This window comes from Phyllobates terribilis, unplaced genomic scaffold (assembly GCF_046119375.1).
Source record: "Phyllobates terribilis strain yellow unplaced genomic scaffold, ASM4611937v1 Scaffold_2__4_contigs__length_985480577, whole genome shotgun sequence".
Classification (NCBI taxonomy): Eukaryota; Metazoa; Chordata; class Amphibia; order Anura; family Dendrobatidae; genus Phyllobates; species Phyllobates terribilis.
The window spans coordinates 767,869,832-767,885,089 of NW_027362762.1; the positions used below are offsets into that span (position 1 = coordinate 767,869,832).

The window sequence follows — 15,258 nt, forward strand, 5'->3', positions numbered from 1 at the left end:
CTGCCACTTCTGCTCAGACTTCTCTGCACTGAACTAAGATGGTGCCCACCTTTTATACTCCCTTCTCAATGCACCCAGGAACTGCTTCCTCCCTGCTCCTGCACTACAGGGTTCCCCTTCCTCAGTGTTCCCTCCCCCCACTCCAGCCAGGGACAGGGACTGTCGTGCCCATCTCAGGGGCATATTGGTCGCCCTGCCCCACGGCAATGTGGTGTAATGCATGCAGGTGTCGGGTCCTGATCCACACTCCATCCTTACCTGAGAGTGAGATATCACACCTCTGGGTGAGGTGCAATACGTCTGTAGCAACCGAGCCCTCAGGGTGCTACAGTTCCATTTATCTTCAGCCTAGGTGACGTATTGCGATACAGGGCCGTGATTTTGGCTATAAAAGGGTCCCCTAGACCCCTACCCCAAGCTTTTTAAGAGAATCATATATGGCGTGCCAGGAGACTCTATGGAATGCTTTCTCAGCATCCAACGAGAGTATCTAATTACAAATTTTTAACTGCATCTAGCCCAGGAAATACTTTGTGCCTAGTAGCAGTGTCTGCTAGTGAGCGGATTATCCCGGCTGTTAAGCAAGCTGCACCACCTGTAGTTTAGACACTTAATTTTTTCAAAGGAAATGCTTCGGGACCATGGGATACTTAGTGAAGAGCATCAGGAGGCACCCCAAGGCATAGGGGCTGGGACTGGCAGTAGGATGCCTTGCGGTGGACAGCCGAGCTCGATCCTTATAAAAGCTTTTTAACTGCAGCAGCTTTAGTGGACGCTACTGGAGCTGGAATTACCGCGGCTGCTGGCATGAGACTTGCCCTCCAATAGATCCTTGTAAATGGATTTAAAGTGTATTCATTCAAATTAGAGAGACAATTTAAATTAAAAAGCTTAGAGCTGCCTCCACCACAGGGGGGCTCTCTCGACCCACCAGCGGACAGGCACCAGTATTGGGAGAGGGGGGCTGGCCGTCAGGGTTCACCGCGGCTCTGGCACAAACCCGGCGACACGGAGGTGGCACGGGCAGGAGCGGACTGGCCGTGTCGGCTTCTCACTTTTTGGATTTTAGAAGGGCATGACATGCCTATATCTGTGTCTCCCCCTCCTTTTACTCCTCCACCTCTTTTATTTTCGCATGACTATATGTACTTGTCACTTTTCCATGTGTTAGTTATGTCTTCTGAGCAGTTTGTCAGCTTTTGGACACCTTTGAAGGTGTTTTCTATGTGTTTCTATGTGTTTTTGTTTGCCTGCCATTGGTTTTAACGGTGTTCGAAGGTGTTCGACGAACCGAACCGAACTCGAACACTACGGGGGTGGCTCAACACTACTGCTAACTCCTTGATAACCCAAGAAATATTATTAGCTGCCATCACCAATCATTTTTTACAGGCTGACTGGAGGCCTGGTAGGTAGCGTATGTCTTTGAGGTGTGATTTACATAACTAAAGGAATAGAACTGCTACATTTTATATTTAATCCAAAATGAGGCAGTGTTTATGAAAAATATGCAAAAGATTTTACAAAGGGGACAAAACAATACAGCATATACAATTACAGAAAATAAAAGGGATTAACAAAAGAACTTACTATGCCGCTCACAGAGATGAGTCGGCTTAGCCGAAAGTGAGCGCTTTGCTTGGGGACGTTCAGGGAATGGGCTTCATGCATACACAATGTGTGTAACTCCCTACTAGAACCAAGATCATAATTCAGCTTGTTCTTTATATCAGCACCTGAGTTACACCCACACACCTACCCTATGATAACCTCACGGGGGCCGAGTTGTGGGTTGTTCCCAGCCCTTCAGGATTTTATGGGATTTTCAACTTATGCCATAACTTCTCTTCAGATAGTTTGAGATCGCCGCCATATCTTTTATTGAGATTTTACCATTACCAGAGACCAAACATGACCTGGATGTTGTCACTGGTCTGCACACTATTGATTTATGGCTTAAAGACAGAGGTTACAGTTATGAGAAAATATACATCTTCTTCCCTGATTCACCTTGACGCTAAAAATTTATGTCTCATCAATATCACTTTTATACAAACTTCGATATTCAATATTTTATTTCGGAGACATTAAGTCTGCTAGAGATGTGGTTATGAAGGAAATATGCATCCTGCATGAAAAATAGCTATCTCTATCAGGTGTCAAAAATTCGCTTCATTCCTTTCAGAACTGAAGAAGCTTTTCCTGCCTATTCTATACATCTCAGTCTGTCACACAAAAGGCATCTTCGTTGGCACTTGGGCTTCAAAAGGACTTGAATGGTTAACTATTCATATCTTAATGGGCTTCTTCGACTTCTGTGTCTGTTTCCTTTTCTGTCCAACCCTTTAAAAAGACTTCCCCTGACTCATTTTCCTGTCCAAACTATAACTCTTTGTCTATGCACAATAGATGTCCTCGTTAGTACCGCTGGGGTCTTTGGTCCTAAAAGGAGCTCTCGCATGTCAATTAGGATGGGTAGCTTTTCAGTTACATCTAATTTCCTATATGTTAAACTGTGTAATTCAACTACTACAATACATTTTGGGATTGCAAGCCCTTTTTGTACTGCAACAAAGAGAGGAGAGGAGAAGGGTGGGGTGAATGCCCTTTGTATCAGTCTGACTCTGACTGTCAGCTATTTTTGCCCCTCCAATTCCTTGTGGGGTAGAGATTTTAATATTTCTAGATAAATATGAACTCACCTACACTCCAGTCCACTTCTTCAACAGCATCCCCATAAATTCCATGTTTGCTTTTACCTTTAAATTCAGCAGAAGCATAAAGAGCTGTGTGCACTTGAACGTATGACATAAATAATAGGAAGGGCTTGTTTTGGTTTCTGTAAAAAAAAAAATATTTCTGTATTATATTAATATTAAGCAAAAGATACATTACATCATATTGCAAAATTAAAAATACAGAATAATGGAGAAATTAGCTTGGAATATGGCAGCAAAATCTTTGAAAACTATTGTGATTATGTCAAAAAAAAAAAAAAATGGATTCTATTTTTTAAGAATCATGGTTTTGGTGCTTGAGGACTTGTAAAACAGAGACAAATGATTTCCAAAAAATGTTATGATTTCATAGGAACTTCAGATTTCTACTACTTTCACAGGTGCAAACCACACATGGTAAATCCTGTTGATCAATGTATAGCAAGGCTTTGCTAATAGCTTGATGCTTACAGTACATCACAATGTATGAACAGGTTGAAGCTTGATTACTAGAATGGGGAAAGGTAGTATATTAAAAGGTGGGAACTGGCATTGATTAAGAAGGGATTTAGAGAATAAGTCAGCTTTTTTTAACTAAACATATTCATCATTACAGGCTAGGACTGGCCCATAGGGGAACAGGTGAATTCCTCGTTGGGCCCCCTCACAAGATCAGTGCTTGGCAAAATACACTTAATGCATGATATACAGACCAAAGCAGGATCACATTTATTTAACCCCTTCTTTAAAATATTCTGACCAGTGCCACTTTATGAGATAATACAGTGTAACTCTGGAACACGTCAACGGAACACACTGATTCTGAGAATTTGTTTTGTAACATATTGTACTTCATGATAGTGGTAAAATTTGTTCTATATGACTAGCGTTAATTTGTGAAAATATTGGAAATTTGGCAAAAATTTTAATTTTTTTAATTCTTATGCCCTTAAACCAGTGTGTGGGTTATGTCACACAAAATAGTTAATAAATAACATTTACCGCATGTCTACATTACATCTACATCATTTTTTTTATTTTTTTTTTGTTAGAATGTTAGAGGGGTTAAAAGTTGATTAGCAATTCCTCATTTTTCCAACAAAATTTACAAAACCATTTTTTAAGGGACTACATCTCATTTAAAGTGACTTTGGGGGCCTATATGACTTAAAATACCCAAAAGTGACACCATTCTAAAATCTCCACCCCTCAAAGTCCTCAAAACCACATTCAAGAATTATATTAACCCTTCAGGTGCTTCACAGGAATTAATGGAATGTGGAAGGAAAAAATGAACATTTGACTTTTTTTCACAAACATTTAAATTTAGCCCCAAACTTTTTATTTTCCCAAGATTAATAGAAAAAAATGCACCTTAAAATGTGTTGTGCAATTTCTCTGGAGTACGCTGATACTCAATATGTGGAGGAAAATTACTGTTTGGGCTCATGGCAGGGCTTGGAAGGAAAGGAGCATTATTTGACTTTTGGAATGTAAAATTTGCCTGAATCATTAGCGGATGTCATGTCGCGTTTAGAAACACTTCCCAACCGTGATGTACTGGTTATGTCCAAGGTCATAAAGGGGTTAATATCAAAAGAACCTAGTCGGCACTCCATGCAGCTGGGGTGGTGCACGTAGAAAACAGTGTTTCCAGGAAAAGCAAATCCCGGCACTCACGTGTTGATGATTAATTTGTTTGTTCCACAACTCACAAGACGTTTCAGCCTGTCCAAGGCTTTTTTCAATTGACAATTGAAAAAAGCCTTGGACAGGCTGAAACGTCTTGTGAGTTGTGGAATAAACGAATTAATCATCAACACGTGAATAAAGGGGTTAATGACCATGCCAAATTATAAAAATCTGACCAGTGTCATTTTATGTGGTAATAACTTTGCAGCACTTCAACATATCCCAGCGATTCTGAGATTGTTTTTTCATGACATCTTGTACTTCTTAAGGTTATCTAGAGATAAAGAACATTCAGATGTGGGGTCATGAATATATACAAAGGTGAGTATATGAACAAGTGCACAAAAAACAAACTCATTAAGACATTAATGAACAATGTTTTAGCCAATATGAAGCAGAAGGAATGACATTGTAGAAACTAAAAGACAAAAAATAAAAATGTGACACATAAGAAATCATAGAGACATCAGAAATCTTATCAAAAAGGGACAGAATAATAGCATATAGATAATTACCTTGGCTGGTACTCGGTGCTCAAAAAACCATGTGGTGTTGTTAAAGCATGCAGTGCATGCCTGCTTGTGGGGAAATAATATCCTCATCGCTGTTAAGTACACGTGCGAGGAGGTGAGGCGGAAGTACCAGTTAACCACGTTCTCTATGAGTGCGTTCCATGAGCGTTCCATATGGAGGAAGTGACGTATCATGCATTTGAAAGCGATTCTTTGGTAATACGCGGTATTGCGCATGCGTGATTTGCGTTTCAACAGAGTAGCATTGGAGAGAGACTAAACATGTATGTATGATGCATATATTCTGTGTATAAACAGAAGAAAGAAATAAAAATAATAAAGAGGGAAAAAAAGAAAAAGGAAAAAGAATAAAAAAGGAAAACAGTATCCAGAGAGAATCACAGGCAGGTAGATAACAAATACCTCATGAGTCCCTATGGTGCCCGTAATAACGAAGAAAAGAAAATGAAAAATAAAAATGTATTATGCATATATCTATTCAAGAGTCACTTCAACTAGAGTACAGTATATTAAGAATATCAATATAGAACACTATATACAGTCCATATCAAATTATATAATATATTATCACAAAAGGTATATCATCTCAGAAATCAAAGATGAAAATGGTCCTAATATAGAATATCATATTCACGATTAAGGCCATTAGGCACCAATGTATTAAGGCAAAAAATCCAAAAGGCTTCCCTTTCTTTTAATTTTAATATTCTATTTCTACACCATCTGGGATGTGGTATTGTCTCTATTATCTGAAAACGAAGTTGAGAGACATTATGTCCAGCTGACACAAAATGAGCTGGAATAGGAAGGACCATTCTTTTACATCTTATGGTGGATTTATGTTGAGAAATGCGGTCTCGGATATGTTGGGTAGTCTCGCCAACATATCCAAAACAGCAGGGACTCTTGATCATATAGACTGCAAACGAGGAGTCACATGTTTAAATCCATGAATTGGAAATTTGGAAATTTCTCACCCGTCCTGGGGTGGGTAAAATGGTAACCCTTAATGATGTTAGAGCACTGCGGACAGAGTAAACAGGGGAAATTGCCCTTCCTGGGGGTTGCCAAAAAAGTTTGAGAATCTACTCGTGCCTTTGGGCCGATGTCTGCTCTAACCAATTATTTCCTGAGATTCCGGGCCTTTTTGTGACAAATAAGGGGAGGTGACATAATTTCTGGAATATCTGGATAGGATCTACCAAGTAATGACCAATGATTTTGAATAATTTAATGAAATACATGTATAAATGGGTGATATGTATTAGTAAGGGCTACCCTTGGACCCTGGAAATGTCTTGTCTGACATGATGGTCGTGGGTATGATAGTAAATGGTCTGGATATCCCCTATGTCTAAATTTTAACCTCATTTCTTCCATCCTGGATTTAAGTATATCGTCATTACTAACTATGCGACCCACTCTACATAGCTGTGAAAATGGTAGTGCCTCCTTAATATGACGAGGATAACTGCTAGAGAAGAGAAGTAAACTATTTTGATCCGTTGGCTTAACATACAGGTCTGTAGATATGGACCCATCGGTATTGAGTATGACATCAGTGTCCAAGAAATTGATATGATGTTCATCATAGTGGGCAGTGAATTTTATTTCAGGAATACTATTATTGATGTCTTCCACAAAATTCAACAATGACTCTGAATCACCACTCCAAATCAAAAAGACATCATCTATGTATGTTTTCCAAAATAATTGGTATCTCTGGAAAAGTACATTATTGTAAATGTAAGACGACTCAAATTGGGCCATAAAAATGTTAGCGTAAGGGGGGGCTACATTTGAGCCCATCGCACTTCTGGTGTTCTGAATATAGAACTGGTCTTCAAACAAAAATAAATTCTTAGTTAGCACAAAAGTGAGTAGTGTCAGACAAAAATTCATTTGAGACTCAGAGAAATTGTTTTTTTCCAGGAATGAGCGAACAGCTGATATGCCCTTCTGGTGGTTAATGCTGGCATAAAGATTATTAACATCTAGTGTAACAAGTAAGCAATGAGGGTGTATATGACCAATATTTCTTAGGCATTCCAAAAAATGGGACGTATCCTTAAGAAACGAAGGTATTTCAGAAATCAGTGATGTCAGAATTTTTTCAAGGGTCCTTGCCAGTGGGGAAAGTAATGAATTTGTTGAAGCAAACGCGGAAACGGACCACGTCATCGACAAGGAGGGGCAGTAGGAGGAACCAACATAATTCCAGGAAGAATGCAGACTCATTCACAGGTACGATGGAACCCATAGTCTATAAAATTTCATCCTGCATACTATCACCAGCCGAACTCGCTGTACTACAAAAGGGCCTTTCATTTTGTCCCACACTGAATTTTAATGACTTTAATCTGGATCAGGAACTGCACAGATTTTATAGAACTCTGAGACTAAAAGCTCATTTTCATGAACTAAAATCTAAACAAACTACTGGTAGATTAACTCTAAGAGAACCATTGGGGGCACATAATGGTTCAGGCAGCATTTCAGAGTCCACAGTTGTACCTTGTTTTTCTTCGACTAAGTTGGGGCTATTTCCACCTAGCACGTTTAACCCTCGTCATTCATATCATCCAGTGGAAACATACATTTCCCTAGTTAAAAAGGACATCACGGCTTTGTTAGAGGACATCAAAAAAGGTAAACATAAAATTCAACATAATTGTACACTGGAAGAAAAGCGAGCCTTAAGCAATCTGAGCGAGAACAAAAACATTATAATAAAACCTGCCAATAAGGGAGGGTCAATTGTCGTCATGGACAAACGTATCTATATGGCTGAAATCCATTCACAGCTTAATAATGCATCTACTTATACACCTTTGAGTAAAGATCCAACACATGAAATGTCTGAGGAGATTCATAAGATGGTTGATAGTTTTAAGAGCCAGGGGGTTATTGATAAAAAACTAGGTGATTTTCTTATTAACACTCACCCTGTAATCCCAGTTTTCAATGTTCTTCCTAAAATTCACAAGATTCTAAATAACCCCCCTGGTCGTCCAATCGTTGCTTCAACAAATTCATTACTTTCCCCACTGGCAAGGACCCTTGAAAAAATTCTGACATCACTGATTTCTGATATACCTTTTTTTCTTAAGGATAAGTCCCATTTTTTGGAATGCCTAAGAAATATTGGTCATATACGCCCTCATTGCTTACTTACACTAGATGTTAATAATCTTTATACCAGCATTAACCACCAGAAGGGCATATCAGCTGTTCGCTCATTCCTGGATAAAAACAATTTCTCTGAGTCGCAAATGAATTTTTGTCTGACACTACTCACTTTTGTGCTAACTAAGAATTTCTTTTTGTTTGAAGACAAGTTCAATATTCAGAACACCGAAACTGCGATGGGCTCAAATGTAGCCCCCCCTTACACTAACATTTTTATGGCCCAATTTGAGTCATCTTACATTTACAATAATGCACTTTTCGAGATGCCAATTATTTTGGAAAAAATACATAGATGATGTCTTTTTGATTTGGAGTGGTGATTCAGAGTCATTGTTGAATTTTGTGGAAGACATCAATAGTAGTACTCCTGAAATAAAATTCACTGCCTACTATGATGAACATCATATCAATTTCTTGGACACTGAGGTCATACTCAATACCGATGGGTCCATATCTACTGACCTATATGTTAAGCCAAGGAATCAAAATAGTTTACTTCTCTTCTCTAGTAGTCATCCTCGTCATATTAATGAGGCACTACCATTTTCACAGCTATGTAGAGTGGGTCGCATAGTTAGTAATAACGATATAAATAAATCCAGGATGGAAGAAATGAGGTTAAAATTTAGACATAGGGGATATCCAGACCGTTTACTATCATACCCACGACCTTCATGTCAGACACGACATTTCCAGGGTCCAAGGGTAGCCCTTACTAATACATATCACCCATTTATACATCTATTTCATCAAATTATTCAAAATCATTGGCCATTAGTGTTGAGCGATACCTTCCGATATCAGGAAATATCGTATCGGATTGGATCGGGCCGATACCCAAAAAGTATCGGATATCGCCGATTCCGATACCGGAAACCAATGCAAGTCAATGGGACACAAATATCGGAATGAAAATAAACCCTTTCTTTCCTTGTAGGTTAATTCTACATGAAGTAAAACAACTAAGAATAATGTAGAATGACATGAAAAGCCGGCAATTCATCAGCGGCATTCACCCGACAATTTACAACAGAAAGAATAGAGCTTCACACATAGATTAGGTAGATAGAACCATGTCAGTCACATATATATGAAGTACAGTGACAGTGTTGCTTACTGTACTTGTCATTTAGTGTAAAGGATTTATTTTAAAAAATATTAGTGTTTTCGTGCACCGTCTCTTTAAGAAAGCCGGCTGGCAATTCAGCATCTGTACCCGACAATTTATAATAGACAGAATAGAGCTTCACACATAGATTAGATAGATAGAAACATGTCAGTCACATATATATGAAGTACAGTAATAGTGTTGATTACTGTACTTGTCATTTAGTGTTAAAATAAAGGATTTATTTAAAAAAAAAATGGCGTGGGGTTCCCTTAATTTTAGGCTCTAGCGGAGGTTAAGTAGACAGCTGGGGCAAATGTTTGAAGCCTGGGAAGGGGGTAATACCCACGGAGCTTCCCAGGCTACTAATATCAGCCTCCAGCTGAATACCTAGCCTTTACTAGCTATTAAAATGGGGGAACCCCCCAAAAAAAATTATGTGGGGTCACCCCTAATTTAATAGCTAGCACAGGCTAGGCAGACAGCTGGGGGCTGATATTAATAGCCCAGGAAGGGTGCCATGAATATTGGCCCCCTCCCAGGCTAGAAACACCAGCCGTCAGCCGCCCCAGAAATGGCGCATCCATAGGATGCGCCAATTCTGGCACTTAGCCTCGCTCTTCCACGCTGCCCTGGTGCGGTGGCAGGGGGTAATAGGGCTGGGGTTGATGTCAGCTTATAATGCCAGCTGACATCAAGCCCAGGTTAGTAATGGAGAGGCGTCTATAAGACACCCCCATTACTAACCCCATAGTCAAAGTTAAAGAAAAACACAAACACCCAGAATAAAGTCCTTTAATTGAAATAAACACACAATTCTTTATTGTTCTAAATTAAACCATACTTACCATCACGCCCATTACAGCTGAAGCCAACGATCTCCTGCAATAAAAGAAAAATAATAAAGCAACATCATCCTTACCTTTCAATGGTTCCCAGGACAGCTCCAGCTCTGCTACATCGAGATGACAGGCTGGACCGCAGCAGAACGCCGCCATCCAGCCTGTCATCCCGCAGACACTGAGAAGCGCAGACATGCTTGCGCTCCTCAGTGTCTCTCTGTGACGTCATCCAGATGAGCCGAGGTCATGTCCAATGAACTCAGCTCACCTCATGTACATCACTGACAGCGTGGGAAAATTCTCACGCTGAAGTGCTGAGTGCAGGAGAATTTTCCCACGCTGTCAGTGACGTACATGAGGTGAGCTGAGTTCATTGGACATGACCTCGGCTCATCTGGATGCCGTCACAGCCAGACACTGAGGAGTGGAAGTATGCCTGCGCTTCTCAGTGTCTGCGGGATGACAGGATGGATGGCAGCGTTCTGCTGCGGTCCAGCCTGTCATCTCGATGTAGCAGAGCTGAAGCTGTCGTGGGAGCCATGGAAAGGTAAGGATGAGGTTGCTTTATTATTTTACTTTTATTGCAGGAGATCGTTGGCTTCAGCTGGAATGGGCGTGATGGTAAGTATGGTTTAATTTAGAACAATAAAGAATTGTGTGTTTATTTCAATTAAAGGACTTTATTCTGGGTGTTGTGTTTTTTTAAATACTTTACTAGAAATTCATGGTGGTCATGTCTAATATTGGCGTGACCCCATGAATTTCGGGCTTAGGGCCAGCTGATAATGCCAAGCTGGCCTTAACCCCTTTATTACCCAGTGAGCCACTGCACCAGGGCCCTGGATGAGTTGGGTACAGCGCCAGAAGATGGCGCTTCTATGAACGCGCCATTTTCTGGGGCGGCTGCGGACTGCAATTTGCAGCGGGGGTGGCCCAGAAAGCTTGGGTCTCCCTGCGCTGCGGATTCCAGCCCCCAGCTGCCTAGTTGTATCTGGCTGGGCACAAAAATAGGGCGAAGCCCCACGCATTTTTTTTTTTAATTATTTCATGAAATTCATGGAATAATTAAGAAAAAAAGGGCTTCCCTATATTGTTGTGTCCGGCTAGGTACAAATAGGCAGCTGGTGGTTGGGGGCAGCCCGTTCCTGCCTGCTGTACCTGACTGGACACAAATATAGGGCGAAGCCCCACATAATTTTTTTTTAATTATTTCATGAATTTCCTGAAATAATTAAAAAAAAATTGACGTGGGGCTTTGCACTATATTTGTGTCCAGCCAGGTACAGCAGGCAGGAACGGGCTGCCCCCAACCACCAGCTGCCTATTTGTACCTGGTTGGACACAACAATATAGGGAAGCCCTTTTTTTCTTAATTATTCCATGAATTTCATGAAATAATTAAAAAAAACAAAACGTGGAGCTTCTCCCTATTTTTGTGTCCAGCCAGGTACAACTAGGCAGCTGGGGGCTGGAATCTGCAGCACAGGGAGGCCCAAGCTTTCTGCCCCCCCGCTGAAAATTGCAGTCTGCAGCCGCCCCGGAAAATGGCGCGTTCATAGAAGCTGGATGCTGTACCTGGCTGGCATACAAAAATATGGCGAAGCCCACGTCAAAAGTTTTGGTAAAAATTAATTAAAAAATAAATAATAATTTAGGGACTGCATCTTTATTAACTCCTCAAATGTCATTTAGTGTTAAAATAAAGGATTTATTTAAAAAAAAAATGGCGTGGGATCCCCCATAATTTTAGTCTCTAGCGGAGGTTAAGCAGACGGCTGGGGCAGATGTTTGAAGCCTGGGAAGGGGGTAAAACCCACGGAGCTTCCCAGGCTACTAATATCAGCCCCCAGCTGAATACCTAGCCTTTACTAGCTATTAAAATGGGGGACCCCCCCAAAAAAAATGACGTGGGGTCCCCCCTATTTTAATAGCTAGCAAAGGCTAGGCAGACAGCTGGGGGCTGATATTAATAGCCCAGGAAGGGTGCCATGAATAATGGCCCCCTCCCAGGCTAGAAACACCAGCCGTCAGCCGCCCCAGAAATGGCGCATCCATAGGATGCGCCAATTCTGGCACTTAGCCTCGCTCTTCCACGCTGCCCTGGTGCGGTGGCAGGGGGTAATAGTGGTGGGGTTCATGTCAGCGCCAGCTGCCATGAAGCCCAGGTTAGTAATGATGGGCGTCTATAAGACACCCCCATTACTAACCTACAAAGTGTTAAAAAGAAAAAACACACACTACACCCAGAAAAAAATAATTTATTTGAAATAAAACACACAATTTTATTTAATTCTTAGTTTACTAAAAATAATAGTTACCTGTCCATGTTCCTGCGCTGATCTCCCATGCACAGCTGTCACATCTGGAGATGGTGACAGCTGTCATGGCTGCTGTAAGCTCACGCTGCCGGGAACACGTCCGCTCCCGGCAGCGGGAGCCACTGACTGAGGTCACCGGAGTGCATTCAGGCAGCGCAGCTCCGGAGACCTCCTTTACCGCACTGCTGTACCGTGGGAATTTCTCACGATACAGCAGGGCCGTAAAGGAGCTAACCGGAGCAGCGCTGCCTGAACTCCGGTGAACCCTTACGGCCCCGTCATTCTAGAGGCGGCAGCGGTTCAGAGCGGTCACATTCTATGTGGCTGCTCTGAACTGGAGATCTTTGTGGGACACTCGTGGACTACTCCGGAGGGGTAAGGATAAGGTTGTGGTTTATTATTTTATATTTTATTACAGGAGATCGATGGCTTCGGGGAATTAGGTGTCTAGGTGAGTATAGCTGTAGTTTTTTATTTTTTACTTTATTTTAGGTGGCGATCGGCGGGGACAGGTAATGTATAAACTAATTTCTTTTAGGTAACCACTGGCCACCAATGACATGTATTTAACATTTATTGGGGACACAGTAGGGCAATTTAAATAGCAGGATCAGGCTGATGGGAACTACTGCTCCCATCGAGCTGATCCTGCTGGCAGGAGTGGACGGGGGACAGACATAGGCCGATGGGAGTAGTAGTGTCACATCGGCCTATGTCTGCCTGCACGCACAGACACCGCGCACACCCGCACAAACATCGCACAGACACCCCGCACACACACCCCGCACACACACCCCGCACACATACACCCCGCACACACACCCCGCACACATCGCACAGACACCCCGCACACACACCCCGCACACACACCCCGCACACACACCCCGCACACACACCCCGCACACATCGCACAGACACCCTGCACACACACCCCGCACACACACTAATCATGATGGGTCTGATCGTCTGGGAGGTGAGGCTGACCTGTGCGGCCGTGGGAAAGTTCATGTGAGTTCATGCAGTCAAGCATGAACTCACATGAACCCTCTGAGGGCACCGCGGCGACTTCAAATGAACAGCTGATCGGCATCACCTGATACCTCAGCTGTTCATTTGAAATAACCGGCGGGAAAGCGCAGCACAGAACGGGAAAGCCGGCGGTGAAGTCTTTTCACTGCCGGCTTCCCCGCCCGGGTCCTTCGCTCCTTGGTGCTGCGCTCCCCGCCCGGTCCTAATTTACGATCGGGATGGGAGGTGGCGAGGGGAGCGGAGGATCGGGGTGGGAGGCTGCGGGGAAGCAGTATGGGGCTGTGTGATTGTTTAAAAGCCGGCGGCTTTTTACCACGCGCCGGCTTTTAAACAATCAGGAGAATTCTCCCCCGCTGGGATGGCATTCTGATGACAGGCTGGATCTCAGCTGAGCGCTGCCATCCAACTTGTCATTCTTCACAGACACTGCAGAGCGCAGGCATTATGGGAACTTCCGATTCCGGTATCCGATATTGTAAAAGTATCGGAATTAAGTATCGGAATTCCGATACCGCGAATATCGGCCGATACCCGATATTACAGTATCGGAATGCTGAACACTATTGGCCATTGCTTGGTAGATCCTATCCAGATATTCCAGAATTTATGTCACCTCCCCTTATTTGTCACAAAAAGGCCCGGAATCTCAGGAATCAATTGGTTAGAGCAGACATCGGCCCAAAGGATTCTCAAACTTTTTTGGCAACCCCCAGGAAGGGCACTTTCCCCTGTTTACACTGTCCGCAGTGCTCTAACATCATTAAGCGTGACCATTTTACCCACCCCAGGATGGGTGAGAAATTTCCAACTCATGGATTTTATACATGTGACTCCTCATTTGCAGTCTATATGATCAAGTGTCCCTGCGGTCTCGGATATGTTGGCGAGACTACCCAACATATCCGAGACCGCATTTCTCAACATAAATCCACCATAAGATGTAAAAGAACGGTCCTTCCTATTCCAGCTCATTTTGTGTCAGCTGGACATAATGTCTCTCAATTTCGTTTTCAGATAATTGAGACAATACCACATCCCAGACGGTGTGAAAATAGAATATTAAAATTATAAGAAAGGGAAGCCTTTTGGATTTTTCACCTTAATACATTGGAGCCTAATGGCCTTAATCGTGAATATGATATTCTATATTAGGACCATTTTCATCTTTGGTTTCTGAGATGATATACCTTTCGTGATAATATATTATATAATTTGATATGGACTGTATATAGTGTTCTATATTGATATTCTTAATATACTGTACTCTAGCTGAAGTGACTCTTGTATAGATATTTGCATAATAAATTTTTATTATTCATTTTCTTTTCTTCGTTATTACAGTCACCATAGGGTCTCATGAGGTATTTGTTATCTACCTGCCTGTGATTCTCTCTGGATACTGTTTTCCTTTTTTATTCTTTTTCCTTTTTCTTTTTTTCCCTCTTTATTCTTTTTATTTCTTTCTTCTGTTTATACAAGGAAAATATGCATCATACATACATTTTTAGTCTCTCTCCACAGCTACTCTGTCGAAATGCAAATCGCGCATGCGCAATACGGCGTATTACCCAAGCCTCGCTTTCAAATGCATGATACGTCACTTCCTCCATATGGAACGCATTCATAGAGAACGTGGTTAACTGGTACTTCCGCCCCACCTCCTCGCACGTGTACTTAACTGCGATGAGGATATTGTTTCCCCACAAGCAGGCATGCACAGCATGCATTAACAACACCACATGGTTTTTTGAGCACCGAGTACCAGCCAAGGTAATTATCTATATGCTATTATTCTGTCTCTTTTTGATAAGATTTCTGATGTCTCTCTGG

The 15,258-nt window shown here is 42.0% G+C and overlaps 1 protein-coding gene across 3 annotated transcripts in view; it reads right to left on the reverse strand.

Moving 5' to 3' along the window:
* Positions 1-15,258, reverse strand: part of STS (steroid sulfatase) — an 829,793-nt gene that overhangs the window by 355,852 nt on the left and 458,683 nt on the right. For all 3 annotated transcript variants that reach the window (XM_073667339.1, XM_073667338.1, XM_073667340.1), the window contains one exon: positions 2,703-2,839. In XM_073667339.1, coding sequence (XP_073523440.1) covers positions 2,703-2,839 — 137 coding nt within the window. The remainder of the gene's footprint in view (positions 1-2,702; positions 2,840-15,258) is intronic.